The 16,280-nt window shown below is 40.8% G+C and overlaps 1 protein-coding gene across 4 annotated transcripts in view; it reads left to right on the top strand.

Annotated features, from left to right (window-relative positions):
- kif1aa (kinesin family member 1Aa) overlaps positions 1-16,280 on the top strand; it is a 57,790-nt gene that overhangs the window by 29,842 nt on the left and 11,668 nt on the right. For 2 of the 4 annotated variants that reach the window (XM_069680088.1, XM_069680087.1), the window contains 16 exons: positions 167-257; positions 350-498; positions 595-773; positions 2,035-2,172; positions 5,256-5,567; positions 8,729-8,847; positions 8,963-9,048; positions 9,130-9,259; positions 10,568-10,730; positions 10,817-10,907; positions 10,999-11,117; positions 11,206-11,261; positions 13,299-13,407; positions 13,570-13,636; positions 14,786-14,870; positions 14,982-15,087. In XM_069680088.1, the coding sequence (XP_069536189.1) occupies positions 167-257; positions 350-498; positions 595-773; positions 2,035-2,172; positions 5,256-5,567; positions 8,729-8,847; positions 8,963-9,048; positions 9,130-9,259; positions 10,568-10,730; positions 10,817-10,907; positions 10,999-11,117; positions 11,206-11,261; positions 13,299-13,407; positions 13,570-13,636; positions 14,786-14,870; positions 14,982-15,087 (2,000 nt within the window). The remainder of the gene's footprint in view (positions 1-166; positions 258-349; positions 499-594; positions 774-2,034; positions 2,173-5,255; positions 5,568-8,728; positions 8,848-8,962; positions 9,049-9,129; positions 9,260-10,567; positions 10,731-10,816; positions 10,908-10,998; positions 11,118-11,205; positions 11,262-13,298; positions 13,408-13,569; positions 13,637-14,785; positions 14,871-14,981; positions 15,088-16,280) is intronic. The other 2 variants (XM_069680090.1, XM_069680089.1) reach the window with 1 other exon arrangement.

Raw genomic sequence — 16,280 nt, 5'->3', positions numbered from 1 at the left:
TTGAAAAAAAAGAGACTCTTTTCGATGTATACGCATAGATTTATGGCTACATTTCAATTGTGTCAATGGACTCAACTTTTTACTAATTGCAAACAGTCCCTTAATGGCTTGTAAATGAGCGATGACCACATGTTTTGACACTGCTCTTAATTAATCAATGGTCTAGGATTATGAGAGCAAGCTGGAGGCTCTTCAAAAGCAAGTGGATCGTTATTACCCAGAAGCCACTGAAGAGGAGGAAGAGCCAGAGGAGGAAGGTAGGGCAAATTATGGACACATACGTATACTGTACATGTCTATATATGTGGTTATTTAAGAAACTCAACAAATGATTATGTTTTACCCACAGTGCAATGGACAGAGAGGGAAAGAGAGCTGGCTGTGTGGAGCTTTCGTAAGTGGCGGTGCTACCAGTTCACCTCTCTGCGTGATCTGTTGTGGGGAAACGCCATCTTCCTAAAGGAGGCCAACGCCATCAGCGTGGAACTGAAGAAGAAGGTTCATTAAATTGTTTATTATTATTACTCCATTATATCCACAGATTAATGTTATAATGTCTCTCTGACCGCACTAATGCTTCTTGTGCCCCTGCAGGTCCAGTTCCAGTTCGTGCTGCTCACAGACACTCTGTACTCGCCGCTGCCTCCAGACCTGCTGCCCCCAGATACGACTAAAGACAGAGACATACGACACTTCCCACGCACCATTGTGGCTGTGGAGGTGCAGGATCAGAAAAATGGAGCCACCCACTACTGGACATTAGAAAAACTAAGGTATATAGACATGCAACAAAGTCTGAAGCTATTTATTGATGATATACTCTTACATATGCTGTATTGGCTGTTATGGAGCTTATAAATATAATTTTCTTTTTACATTTTTTAAAGGGATTTAAGAAATAGTACAAACAAAAACATGTTTAAAAAAATAACAACAATAACTTTGTATTTTTCTCGATAAAGGTTTAAAGTACTCTGCAATGATATAAATAAACCAGACAAGGCAAATGAAATGAAAATGGAAGACAACTAAAAGAGGAAGTAAATACCGTAAGATCAAGTTAATAAAGACACTTTATGCAGCATAAAAAAACATATTCACAAAGAGAAAAGCTTTAAGAAGTATGCAAGTAGGAAAAAAGTGCCTAATGCACTGATCACCCTTGATCAGTAGAGCTCCACTGGCAGATTTAAACGGTCAAGAGGGCATACAATAGGTCAATTAATATTTAATATATGATAGTTTCAGTTTGGTTTTTTTAAAGATTACTTTTCGTCCTTGTATGCCTTTACTTGAGAGGGAGGACAGTGGATAGTGCAGGAAAGAGGGGACGAGAGAGTGGGGATGACACACGATTAAGAGCTGAGGGTAGGAGTCGAGCCCGGGGTTGTCGCATAAAAGACGATGTACATGGGATGTGAAATTTAACTGCTGAGCTAAACCGCCGCCCCATAGTTTCTGTTTGAGTGATAAATATCACAAAAAGCGCTGCATTCACAGGCAGAACATAACCATCCCTAAACTTACATGTATGCTTTTTTGCCTTAAAGGAGCAATTCTACCCTGGAAAAAGCCACTGTCAGTCAAAGCTGTAATCGATAGAAGCAGTAATATTTAATATTGGCGTCATAGCTGTGGAGAAGGTTGAACAAACAGCTTGTGGTTTTGCCCATTCTACATTCCTACAACACCCAGCGTGCATTGCGCCCCCTCCTCTGAAAGGGAGAGACGCTGGAGTGAAATACTACCGTTTTCGCTGCAGGCAATGGCTCAGAGCGTTACAGAATCCGAAATACAACTAGAACATACGATTTTGAATGAGACATGACATCGGAGGTGGGTGTCCTAAATTGAGGAAGTGTAGTTTAGCCTCCGCCTGGCCTCCCCTGGATGCAACCTCCAAAGGCACAGAGCGAAATATTTTTTTTCTACCATAATGGAATTAGCTCCCCATAATAGCATGATAGGACTGAGCTTGAAAATCGGCGAACTGGCCCTTAAATGACTTACTGTAATCTCTGTTTCTTCTTGCAGGCAAAGGCTCGATCTCATGAGAGACATGTACGATCGTGCTGCTGATGTGCCCAACAACACCACTGAAGACTGTGAAAATGTGATGACCGGAGGGGACCCCTTTTATGACCGCTTCCCCTGGTTCCGTCTGGTTGGCAGGTAAATGCTGAGCACCATTGGCCCTTTTTATAAACAGCACAGGAAGGCTTTTGAACTGCACTCATTCAAAGGTCAACAGCAGCCAGACAACAGAATGTACAATGTACTTTTCTATTAAGGATAATGGGAGGCTGTTGGCTGTTACAACCACAGATTGTACATGCGGTGAACTGATGGACACCAGGATAAAGTCTGCAGTCATTATTGTGTCTCTTAATTGAAGTCTGCCGTCTCAGTCTATGCTCTGAGTGCACCACTAACATCCAATCTCTGCATTTCAGCTCATATGAAAATCTGTCTTTGAATGAGAGACTTACATGGCATCAGCTTTTATATGTATTGTGCCATATCTCCTAACTTGGTGTGCTGTGTTATGTTATGTGTTTAACGAATTAACGAACCTTCAAACCCATGTTCTTCTACTAAACATGTTCTTACAGCTTTAACTCAAAGGAAGGATTTGCCACTCAATGGCTGGTTGATGCCAGGCTGGTCCTTTTAATGGGACAAATCGACTGTGAAACATTGGAGATCGATGTTTCTTCAGTCCTCCTACTCAGAGCCTGCTGATTCTTTCTCTCCCACGTTGGCACACAGCCTTCCAGTCTCTCTGCCAAACTCTCTCTCTCACTCTCTCTCTCTCTCTCTCTCAGTCTTTTTCTCTCTTGCAAATCAGTCGCACACAGTCACATGGCCCTGTTACATAATTTTCAGCATATCAAGCCTTTAATGTCATTAAGCTCCTGCAAGACAAGCAAAACTGATCACGCAGTAATCTGCAAAATGTCCCCCTGAAATATGTTGTTTGTCAGCTCATTTCTACCTTCTATTTATACACCGAGTGAGTAATACAGGCAAACAGTATGAAGCTTAAAGCCTCACGTCTAATGAAACTCAGCTCCCCAGATAAATAATGTACCAGCAATAAGCTCATGTTTGATGTAGCAGGTTTTTTTAAATGGGGATTTATACTTAGACCACCACACACCAGGAGAGACACAGCTGAGGGGATGGATGGAGGGCTTAAAACTTGCGGATGCTGTTTCTGACAAAAATGTTATTCTGTGTTGACATAATACTTAAATTAGTTTGTGTTTTTATACATAAGTTTCAATTTTAGAAATCTGAATATATTGGACAGTTGTAATATTTATGATACTGACTTCCATAATCAAAATCAGATTTATTGCCAAGTAGGTTTACACAAGGAATCTGTTTTTTGCTGCAAATCAGTGTGCATACAAAAAACATTAAAAAGTCTAAAGCATCAAAAAGCAGTACCCCCACTGTCAAGGAACTCAAATAAAAAAGAAAAAACAACCAAATGTGACAGAATATTCAAATAAAATAAATCAATTTTGAAAGTGATAATCTCGACGATCTCAGTTTTGTTCTCTTTGGCGGCAGCTATGGCGATAAACAGTAATTGCAGGAGCACACTTTCCAGATATCCAGACAGTGCTGCATGTGTGACGTCCACGGTTGGCTCCGGTTGTAACTCTTGATTTTCCTGGCTGACGGTCGCTTTCCTTTTTAGACTGTTTGCTTCATCTGAGCGTCAAATTTGTTTCTTTTTCTTTTGATTTTCACTTCTTGTTGAAGTTGTATCTGTAGTCATCCATCTTTTCTTTGTTTGTTCAGCCATAGCAGATTACTGTTTACTCGCAAGACCGGAAAAGCAGCCGCTTAGCTCCGCCTACCCTCTCTGGCAGACCAACCACTGCTGGCTGATTGAAAACGCGTCACTAACTGGGCGCCTCTTGGGATTTTTTTTTGCCAAAGTCGCCACAGACACACAGTCTGTAATACTGCAAATGCAAAGGCTTTCATCAGTGGGCCATAGGCTCACTCACCGTTGTGTTACCTCATTCGGTGATAGATAGAGACTTAACAGACATTTATCTAAATGAAAATCTTCGACATTATCACTTTAAAGTGTAATTAAATAGCCTACAAATATAACAATAATAATAATAATATAAATATATATATAAATAATACAATATGGTAAATTGTTTGTATTAGCATGGATAATGCACCCTTAACACTTTATAGGAGCAGCTGTTGTGCAATGTGCAAATACACATTGTGCACATGCCCAAGAATTTAAAAAATGCCATAAAGACAATAATTTAAAACTTTTATAGAATAGATCCGATCATTTTAAACAATCTAAAACTTATAACAATCTAAATATGATTATGTTATATACATGCATCTTTTGTGCTCCAAATTAATGTCCAAATAATTTTGAAAACAAACAAAAGTGAGATATTTTTTCTCTTATATCTAAGAGTGCTCTTGACCATTCACTTTCTTCAAACATTTCAACAATCAATGGCTACAACCAATATAAAAACTAATCGTGAATATGAATGAAAATAAGAGGAAATTTGTTCATGTGTAGCTAGAGTTTGTATGAAAAAAATCTAAGAATCCAGTTGTCAAACAAGCAGCTGTAATGTGTGTGTTATACAGGAATATGTAAATATATTAATAATGGAAGAAAAAAGTTAAACCTTAGATTAAATGTTGAGTATTCTACTATGCATGTATGAACATGATATACAGTAAAAGCCATGAATTAATGAAAAAACTAATAAGTGAATGACACCTAACCACCCCCCACCCTCTAGCTGAATCATTGATCTCTAAGGCGGCTTCATGAATTTAATACATAAACAGATGGATATGTGACGGCTCGCCTTTAGCCTGATATGTGGAAGCAGCTGTCCTCTTTGGAATCACATCTTTTTTCTACAGGGTTTTAATCATCATCTTCATGGTCCGGCAAACTAAAGTACTGACCATGCCTTCTCATCAAAGGAAGTTAAATACTTCTATTAACCTTTGTAGCTTGTCTCGCACTCTCCCATCTGTCCTCTTTGTCTCCTCTGTGCATGTATGCTGTCCTCTAAACATTGGACAGCATACATGTAGACGCTGACAGTAACAGAATCTGTCTTAAAGGGTTTCTCCTGTGCTCCAGTTTTTATGGTTCTCTACCGCCCCTCTTGTATGAACAAGTGTGTGCTTTCTATCTATCTCTACTAACCTGGTTCCCATGTCTCTGGCTGCACCAGAAACCCCCTTTTCAACACATGCATGAGCGAGCGCATGAGTGACCCCACCCCGTCCCCGTCCCTCTCCAACTCTGAAATTACTGAGCTGGCTGACCCGCAGCGCGAGGGTCGAGGGGAGGCGGAGGAGTTGGAGGAGTTGGAGGACCTGGACGATGATATCTTTTTGGACGACCCGTGCTTGGAGCTCGGGGGAGATGATGATGAGGATGATGTTGATGATGATGATGATGATGAGAGAGAGCTCTGCCGAGGCTCCAGCGAAGGCCAGGATCCCTTTTACGACCGCTCACCTTTATTCAGTGTAGTGGGAAGGTTGGTGAGGTTTCGGGGAGCATGCTGGTGGAGGAAACTAGCTCTTTCACGCTGAGACGCAGGGTCTGTTTCCCTCGATAGCCGACAGCACAGATTTTAAAAACACAACTGATACAGTACAAGAGTTTTCCCAAAGTCCTTTTTTGTGGATTGGGGTGCATGTGCACATAATAAATGCACATAAATCGAGGACTGTTGAAGAGGGTCTTTTGTTTTCTTATGTAGCAACCACACATGCTCGATACAAATCAGAATACTTTGGTGACAAACAGAAAACTTCCATTGTACTTGTAAGCTTCAGATGTAATATCAACATGAAGTTGTGGTTTTTCAGTTGGATAGCTTCTTTTTGATTGTGGTTATTTCATTTATTTTTAATCCTCTAAGAGGGAATTCCAGTATTTTTAAACCCGGGCTCTATTTTTTACACATTTTGGGGCCTAAATGACTGATAGAATTTCCTTATCTGATCTCTACAACCAACAGCCCAGAGTAAGCCTGTAATTGCTGCAATGTAATTGTTGTAATCAAAGTATAAGCTTGTTTTTACCATTTCAGGCTCAGATTGTTATTAACTTGTTTAAAAACAAAACCTAAAGGATCCCTACAGAGAAAGACCTTTCTGTTTTTAACCAGAAACAGCTGTTACATTGCTCTCTTTGAAGACACCACACTCCGTTGGTAAAAACAGTAATTTTATCTTGCAGAAAACCTGAGTTGCTGGTCTACCGCTGCCTCGACCAGGTAGTTCGTATATTATTGTTTGGTGTTTTAAAGGGTTAACTCAGATCCAACACAACACAATAACACTCAAAAACCAACCAGTCTGGTCACGATTAGACGAGCAACTCCTGTGTTCTGCAAGTTTTGTCAATGGAGTCTGATGGCTTTGAAGTGAGTGAATTAGCTAAGATAAGATACAATAATCCTTTATTGATCCCCAGAGGGGAAATTTGGGTGTTGCAGCCTCACAAAGACAACATAGCAAGTAAGTAAATACAAATAAAAATGTTTTAAGTCTGTTTATTAGATTTTGTGGACAAGTAATGTGTACATTAAAATGGTAATACTCTAAACATAGAGGCAAGATAAAGTAGAGTCCAGTTAAAACACAGCACAAGGTTTGCATACAGCAAGCATTACAGCAGAACAAGCAGCAAACCAAAAAGAGAAAATGAAATGGTTTGCATTTTTAAATTATAAAGATTATTCAGGGAAATGGAGCAAACAGAGATCAAATAGCAGCAACATTTTAACTGTATGAAATAATACAGTATGATATGGGGTATAAGGTATAAGATATAGTATAAGGTGCAATATAAAACTGTTGTTTCTGGATAAAAAAGGTCTCACCTAAAGAAAATTCATTATCATGGAGCCATCAAAGCGTGTTTTGCAGCTGCCAGCTGAAGAAATCTTTTGGGGCAGTTCCAACATGTTTGTGCCTTTTAGTCATTTAGGCCTCAAAATATGTCAAAGAGAGTCTATGTTTAAAAAGACCGAACTTCCCATGTGCACACTTCCTGCTTGCTCAGTTCACCAAGTCAAACTAGCCACTGTAGTTTCTCTTCCCTGATTCAGTTTGAGGCACTGATGTACCCACATGACACTGAGTGGACACTGGAGTAGACATTTCCGGGCTTCAAGGTTTATCTTTTGCTTTCGAGCTTTAATGTCACCATATCTGACTGTTGTTGAGTTTTCTTTGTTTTCTGCTTCACACTTACGTGGACTATATGCTTCTCCTGCTTATTACAATTCTACCTACAAAAAGTGCTTATATCAGCCCAGTGGTTCAGTTCATATCACTTGTTTCCATGGAAATCCAAGCAAAGTTGATGCTCAACGGCTGCTTGAGGTGTGTGTCTCACTTTTTGTGTGGCTCAATGCAAACTAGCGGCTTTTACAGGCGCTCATTCACTAGCGAAAGCACTGACATGTCTCATGGAGTTTATTCAGGTCTGATTTGCATAACACAGGAACCCACAGCGAAAAGTTCCCAACACGCTGTGAAACCTTAAAAAGCACGAAAGAGTCTGATGAAAATTGTTCTTTTTGAAATAGCAAAGTGGTGTTCAAGGAAGACTCAAAATCTCAAGATGAAAGAGCTGGTTTCTACTGCAGCTGTCTCTTTTAGGCATGCCAGAGCACAAGTCTTTTCATTTTGACCTTTTTTGTCAATTTTTACTTGAATACGTCTGATGATGAACTCGTGCCCCCTCCTTTGCACAAATTACCGCTTCCTCCCAGGAGGTGCACTTTGATTTCTGATGTCATTCGTTGTTTTTTTTGTGTAGCATATAACATATGGAGCTGTTGGCAGTCTTTTTATTCAAGCTGGGCCTTGTTACGTTTGATGATTTCTGTTGCATTTGCTTTTGATTACTTTGAGTCGAGACGTTGAAAGCATTTTTTGTTCACCTTTTTTTTGTCCTGAGCATGCCTTCTTTGCACCTCACCAATCTTGTCATTTGCCTCTCCCTTTTTTAACTTCACCCTTAAATGTCTACCCCTATTGGCTCATGGAAAAAGTGACTGCAAATCAAATATAGTAGCTCAAAAAGGAAGAAAAGGAAACGTTTTCAAGTGCAGTTGTTCCCTCATGTTACATAAAGTTAGTCTTTGCCCCTACCCTGAAGTATATTTAAATCTAATGCAAATACAAAGTGCTTATTTTAGCTCTGTACATTTAAAGGACAGTGTAATGTTTTCAAATGTAGGCTTATGTTAGTGCATAAGCATGTTATCATTAAACTGTGCAAAAGAAAGTTATACCTATGAAAGAAACACCAGCTTCGTAGCGAGCTGGCTTACAGTATTTTTCTAGAATGTAAAATATTTAAACTTGACCCTTACACTCATGCTCCTTAGCCTCACCAAGCTTTCATCCGTACAATCCTAAAATAAGGGAATACTGCATGCAACCCATAATTATGTTGATATTTCCATTCTTTATAGATGGTCAGGAAGAGCCCCCACACAGCGATAGTAAAGGGCAGCCATGGCCATCGCAAGAGCAGTCCCAGCTTCTGTTTGGTTGCTTTGCAGCTCTGTGTTCTGTTGTCCAGTCACCGTCCAGTCCAATTTGATCAAGTGTGAGCCGCCTCCTTCGCTCTGTTGTTAAGATATCATTTCTCTCTCTCTCTCTGCGTCCTGTTCAGGGCTTTTGTTTACCTGAGCAACCTGCTGTACCCGGTTCCTCTCGTCCACCGCGTGGCCATCGTCAGCGAGAAAGGGGAGGTGAAGGGCTTCCTCCGCGTGGCGGTGCAGGCCATATCAGGTAAGGCTCGGATCTTCAGTCCTCTTTAGATAAAGGGTGGGAAGGGTTTTAAAAGGACAGGCTGCGTGTGACTTCCTGAGGGAGTGAAGTGAAGGTGCTTTGTGTTTCCCTCCAGCTGATGAGGAAGCTCCAGACTACGGCTCAGGAGTGAGGCAGTCAGGCACTGCCAAAATCTCATTTGAGGATCAGCAGTATGAAAAGGTAGAGATACTCACTAAACATACAGGCTTCACTTTTATATACTAACCTGCTAACAGTCTGTTTTACATCTTCTCTTTGCAGTTCCAGTCTGAGACCTGCTCTGTAGGTCTGTCCCGCACGGGGGTCTCCCAGGAGGAGCTCCGTATCGTTGAGGGGGAGGGGCAGAACACAGAAATGGGACCCTCAGCTGATGAGGTCAACAACAACACAGGTGCGGGTAACCTAATCTTGTGACTGACTGGTGTGTGTTTGTGTTGTTTGAACAGAGGACATTAATATGTATTTACTTTCATATGGCGGGAGTAGCATTTAAAGGATCAATTCGCCCCTGGAAAAAGCCCCTGTCAGTCAAAGCTGGTGTTGTCTGTAATAAGATTTGAAATCGGCGCCATAGCTGTGAAGAAATTTGTACAAACAGCTTGTGGTTTCACCCATTCTACATTCCTACAACACCCAACATGCATTGCGCCCCTCCCTCTGAAAGGAACAGCCCAGCGAGAGACGCTGGAGTGAAATACGACCGTTTCACTGCAGGCAACGGCTCAGAGCGGGACAGAATCAGAAATACAATGAGAATATACCGGTGGAACGTCTAAAAAATCTGCAGTCTACATTTGAACTTGACGATTTTTTAAATTAATTAATATTTTATTTTTTAATTTAATTAACGTAGACATGACATCAGAGGCGGGTGTCCTAGACTGAGGAAGTGTAGTTAAGCAAGCTCCCTGGCCTCCACCAGGTGACGTGTTTTACATAGTCTGACAGAGGTTTTCCAGGGCCCATTGGAGAAGTGGATAGTGTCCTCCAAAGGCACAGAGCGAAATTGCATTTTTTCCTACCACAATGGCATTAGCTCCCCATAATAGCATCATAGGACTGAGGTTGAAAATCGGCGAACTGGCCCTTTAACAATCAAGTGAGGGAAATGGGGAATAAATCAAATCAGGCAAATTAAAACAAATGCAAATTCTGTCGGATAAAACCAAGCAAACAAGGCAGAAACAGGAGTGTGCTAATAACTATATTAATCTTAAAGATGTTAAAACAAAGCACTGCAGAAGAACAATAAAACATGTCATATAAAAGAATACATCAAAGAAGGATTGATAAGGTAATGTTGGAGAAAACAGATTCCAGTTGTCCTTAAAAAATGGTCGCAGAGTTTGCATCTCCTGTAGCCTTGGGAAGGGAGTTCAAAAGTTTTGGCACGTCTTTAAAAAAGGCTCAGCTGAGTTTGTTTATGTGATCATTTTTAATAAGAAAACTGCTTGTAGAGGATCTAAGAGGACACGACGCTGGAGAAAATGGAAGAATTAGTCATGTAGACCGATCCCAAAACCATTAAGAGCCTTGTAAACAAGTAAAGGAACATGATGATCACAAGGTTGTGTTCAGCCCAAATCAGCCCGAGTCAGTGCCCCAAATCCTAGCTTAACCTAATCATGTTTCGTGGTGCCAGAAAAAAACATGAGTCTACTGAAAATCAGCTCAACTTTTTATTTTGTGTTCCTCACAGCTGGTGCGGACGAGCCGGAGAATCCGCTGAAGGCCGCTCTGGACGGCCCGTCTGACGCCGCTCTGGAGCACCTGAAGATCGGTAATGTTTTCACCTTCAGAGTGACCGTCCTGCAGGCCTCCAGCATCTCTGCAGAATATGCTGACATCTTCTGCCAGTTCAAGTAAGCAATAATCAAACATTTTTATAATGTTCGTTTTAGAGTTTCATGATGGAAAAGTTACATTTTACAATTTGGATTGATTTCAGTTTCATCCACCGCCATGACGAGGCCTTCTCCACTGAACCTCTGAAAAACACCGGGCGTGGCCCCCCTCTTGGCTTCTACCACGTGCAGAATGTAAGCAGTATCAGCCACAACGTGTGCATTAATAATTTGAAACAGGTTATGATTAAGTAAGTTGCTTTAATATCACTGTTTTGTTTTTTAGATTGCTGTGGAAGTTACAAAATCATTTGTCGACTATATCAAGACTCAACCCATCGTGTTCGAGGTGTTCGGACACTACCAGAAACAGCCGTTTCTCCCACTCTGTAAAGACGTCATCAGGTAGGCTCTGAAGACAGACAAAGATATCACTTTAAACTGTTTTGTTTGCATAAAATGACACATGCATTGTCGTTATTTCCACAACCAGTCCACTACGTCCCTGCAGAAGACAGTTCCCTCGAGTGATGCCTCTGTCTAAGCCAGGTAAACACACTGCTTTCTGTAATTTCACCATTATTTATATGTTGCATTGTCTTTGTCAAGACTTGTGTTGTCTGCAAGTCGTGTCATCTCAGCTTCATGTTGTTGGGTGTGAGCAGTTGACTCCGACACCTCGCCAGAGCGGGAGAAATCGCTGGATCTGATCCGATACCTGGTCCCAGATGTGTTCAATGGGGCGCTGGTGGACTCGCTGTCAGGCCACGCTCTGTCTGCTGCTGGCCTGGCTGCTTCCTTCCTGCTGGAAGCAAACGAGCGAGCTCAGCTGACAGCTCCTCCCACCTCTATCTGTTCAGTTATTAAAGCTCAGATACCGGGTTGGTTATTGATGCCAGATCCAAGAGAATCCTGCGAGTGAAAGCCTTTTTTTATATCAAGGGTTTGTCTTGGTTAAACACTACTCGAACTGCTTTTATGTAGATATTCAAGCTGCCACGGACATCAATTCTGTTAAATAAAATACATTTTATATGAAAGTAACTCCTGAGTCATTGACTATTGGAGGCTACAGCAGTTTAAAATGTCACTATTTGATATAAAAAGTGAGTTTTCATGAGTCAGGATTCAGCTGGATTGGCTCTCTAGTGAACTGTGTGTTTACTTTTGACCTGCGTGGTGGATTCTCCTTGCAGTTCCTTCTTTGAGCTCTTCTTCAATGGGATGGGATGGGAATGCTTCTGTGCATTTAACCTTATATTTATATATCACAAAGAGAAGATTAGGCTTCATTGATTCCAAGATGGGACATTCAAAAGTTAGAACCACATAAGAACAATCCAAAGAGGAAGGTATCAGCTAAGGAACTATGAGACACTGATCGTACTCCCCACTGGTTTTAATACCTCAGTAAACATTTACCGAATATGTTTATGGTCTCAATCGCTAGTTTAAAGTCTTCCTCAATACAGCAGGATTTTCATTTTGTAAATAATCACCACATTTACAGTAAAATAGACAATTAAGCAGGGTATTTTTAAGGGTGTGGCTACTTGTTACTCGTAATTGACATTTCGCTACCTCTTCTGGATGATAGGGGTGTCACACTGTCTCTTTTAACTCTAAAGTGTCAAGTTTAAGGTATTAAATGAAAAGTTAGAGGACCCAGATGCAGACTTAAATGTTTATTTATAGAAAGTCAAATTAAAAAAGGCAGAAGAGAGAGTCTTAATTCAAACAAAAAGACAAAAAAAAGAAAAATCAAAAGGCAGAGCAGAAGGCTTACTGTGGGGTCGACATAACAGAAAAAACCCAAAAGGAAAAGATCCAACCAGGGATCCAACAAAGGGAGTTAAAATGAACCTTTACCAAACTTATAGGGGGAAACACAGCAGACTTCATGGACGTATCACAAAATGTTTCAACGACGAACTAGCAAATCAACTGGGGAAGATAACTATATCCACTGAGGGGAACCAGGGACAGGTGAGACTAATCAAACAGGTGAACATAATAAGGGCGGGGCACACAATCACAAAGGCGGGAAACAAAACAAAGAAAGGAAGTAACACAAGAGACAAAGTAAAACAGGAAATGAAGACTTTGAACACAGAATAAATGAAATACAAATGACCAAACTACCAACACTAAAACAAAACAAGGATCTCACATGACATAATGTCATTTGGGGGAAGTACCTTCAATTTGAATGTATGCATTTAAATGATAACCAGACCAAATTTATAAAACAATGATGATCAAAAACATCAACTTTCAAATGAGTTTGTGCATATACTTTAACTAATTTAAAGGATTGGTCCTATCTCTAACTACAGAGAAAATCATGAATAGCATTAGGAGATCCTACTGGTAACCTTCTTTAAGACAGGACTGCTGAGTTGCTTATACATCTGCTTTGGGGAAAGGAGCTCCTGAGTGGTTCCTCTCTTTCCCTGCATCACTGATTTCCTTCTTCCCCCTCTCTTTCCTTTGTAGGGTTAGAGCTGCTCCCTGCTGCTAGAAGCTAGTCTACCCTCTCTAACCTCTCCTCCAGTCTTACACTCACTATCCCCTTTTTCCACACAGTACCTGCCACCAAGCTGACAGCTATGACCCGCCCGCAGGCAGGACCCTGCCACTGCAAATATGATCTCATGGTGTTCTTCGAGATCTGTGAGCTGGAGGCCACTGGAGAGTAAGTGTCCTGGGTTACTCCTTGTCAAACATCTATCTTGACTGTTCTGATGTTTGGAATGATTTGGCACATATTTAAGATACAACTGTCCTGAAAAACTGTGGACAACATAAATGTCTGAATCACTCGAACAAATCAGTGTTTTCATCTGTGTCTTGACAGCTACATCCCTGCCGTAGTGGACCACAGAGGAGGAATGCCTTGCCACGGCACATTCCTACTGCACCAGGTTTGTCAATCACACTATGAGCAAACATTCAGTTTGAAAGGGTTATACATACTTTTCCTCGACAGACTTGATTACTGCAATCCCCTTTATGTCAGTGTTAGCCTGGCCTCCCCTCTCAGACTCAGAAAGCTGCAGTTTATATTTGAACATGAAATCACAAATGACAGCTCAGTCCTCCTTTGTAGGCTTAGCTCTAAACCTTTCAGATCCCATCGGCTATAGTCTGACGATGATATAGCCTCTGGAGACAACGGTGAACATGTCGGGCGTGTCCGGTTTAGCCAGCGGTTAGCGATAAACGACTTCCAGTCAAGACTTCCTTTTCCGCGTGCTGCATTGTTTACAGAAAAAGAACCTGTTTATCTTGTGATTGACTTTAATTAACAGCTCTTACCTTTGCTGAAATATCAACATCATGATGCAGATTTGTAAAAAGTAAAAATTAAGCTTTGTCAGGTCTGTCGTCAAGAGGAGAAGAAAACTACTTTATAATGTTACTTTGTTGAACGGAGGTCGGATCGAACATTTCTGATGCATTCGAGGAAGTCGGGAAATCAGAATGCTGAACGCCTTTTTTTTAATCTCAAGTTGAATTTTAGATCTAGAACAGATTGTTAGCTGTTAGCATGCAGATGTCTGTTTATAGAGATTAATAAGAAGCTAAATCGTAGTCAGATAGCTGCTGATGGGAGCCAGGATGTAATTACGGCGCATTACGTGCTGCTTTTGCTCTCCACGCGGACTGTTTTTCCTGCATACGCCGCAGCCTGCTGATACGTCAATATTACTCGGACTACAAACGTAGTATGGAAACCACGTCCCTGCCTACAGATTCTACTTTTCTATGTAGAATCTGTAAATAGAGATTAGGCTGACCCCTACACGACCTGTCTTTAATCCTATCTTATTATACATTTTGATTCCCTGGCTTTAGCTCAGTTTGAGTGTTTCTTTTTCTTGTTGTGTTGTTTCGTGGTTTGGCTTATTTGTGTTTGTTCAAAATTTAGGTTTACTATTGTTTTTAAAAGTGCTTTATGAATGAATTTAGCTTGGAACTGATTGAATATGATATATTGTAGATATACTGAACATGACCTAACCTCTTTTTTCTTTCTTTCTTTCCTGTCTGTCTTTTCTTCCCTACAACAGGGCCTCCAGAGGAGAATCACTGTCACTATTGTACATGAGTCAGGAGGGGACATGGAGTGGAGGGACATCCGTGAGCTTGTTGTGGGTGAGTTTGGTCCTCAGGCTTTCATATTCCAAAAGAAAACACTGCATCAACAGTGATATACTGTAGCCTTTTAAATGAGCTCTTGTAACAGACGCTCCTCTGCCTTTATAGGTCGTCTCCGAAACACCCCTGAAGCCGATGAGACCATCATTGACCCCAATATTCTCTCTCTGAACATCCTGTCTGCTGGGTATGTCAGGCCCATGCAAGATGACCGGTACGTATCGATGGAGACATTTCATGGAAACACACTTTGTCAACAGCCTGATCTTATAAATACATCAGAACTCCAGGCCAGGACATGTTTCATAGGTTTCACTTAAGTTCTTATTTAAATCACATAATATTGAATGCAATAGCACTCTAAAACCGTTCTATTCATTATATTCACACGGCAGCCGTTTTCTTCTTATGTCACAAGTTTAAAAAACCAGCTCCAGTCGTGTTTTAAGACATAAAATGCTCTGCTCGAAAAAAAAAAAATTGTGTCTGATATGTTTTTTTCTGCAAAATACATTTAATTACCTTGTAAAAATCCTCCCGAGGCGTCTCCTCCTTCTCCCTCATTAAAAATACCTGAATCTTCATAGTCCCCGCCCACTATGTGCTGCGTTTCTTTTGTAAAATTACAGCTGAAAACAAAACACGTCTCTGCCATCGTTTAGTGGCAACAAGCTAGCGAAGTTTAAACTTCGCTAGCTTGAAATGTAGTAATTAGTAGTAGTAACGTTGACGTTAGTAGTCAGTAGTGAGTTTGCAAAATCTATGATGACAGTTACAGCTGGCTCGCGCATCGCCTAAGTGGTTGCCATAGGTTACACATAATGATATGCATAGCGTCACATAGTCCATTAACGGGATTGGCTCCTTAGGTTTGTGACGTCTCAAACCTGCCAATCTGAAAACGTGTTGTTCAGCCTGTTCATCCTTGGTACACTGCAGTTTAAAAGCAGACAGGACCAGCCATGGAGATGACTGCTGATGTTGTCCTTAATGTGTCCTGTAGCAGAGATGTAGGAGCTGTTTACAAGCATTGATCAGCAACTGAAAAGACAATAGATACGATATCTGGCCATATTTCCAGATAAACCAACATATTTGATAACTGATTACCAACCAATTCTTTGTTAACGATACTGTTGGCTAGGTTTTTACCCCCTTCCAGTCATGTTGTCTCACCCAATTAAACGCTCACGTAAGCCAGGAAGTGGCTGAATGCTGACATTGGTTTTTGTGTAACACTACCTAATGGGTTACCAAATATGTTATTCGACCTTGAAATACTTTCCCCATGTCCCTCTTTTTCTATTGTCTTTTTAGTTGCTAAATATTGGGAAGCAGCGTAATCATGTCTGATTTGTTATATTTATACAACTTGCAAACCTGGAACAGAGCAGTTAAACATTTCAA

This window comes from Semicossyphus pulcher, unplaced genomic scaffold, assembly GCF_022749685.1.
Source record: "Semicossyphus pulcher isolate SPU_LCO1_2020_fin unplaced genomic scaffold, fSemPul1.0.p SCAF_4, whole genome shotgun sequence".
In the NCBI taxonomy this organism is placed as follows: Eukaryota; Metazoa; Chordata; class Actinopteri; order Labriformes; family Labridae; genus Semicossyphus; species Semicossyphus pulcher.
The sequence above is the reverse complement of the archived record's forward strand: the minus strand, read 5'-3'. Positions and strand labels throughout refer to the sequence as shown.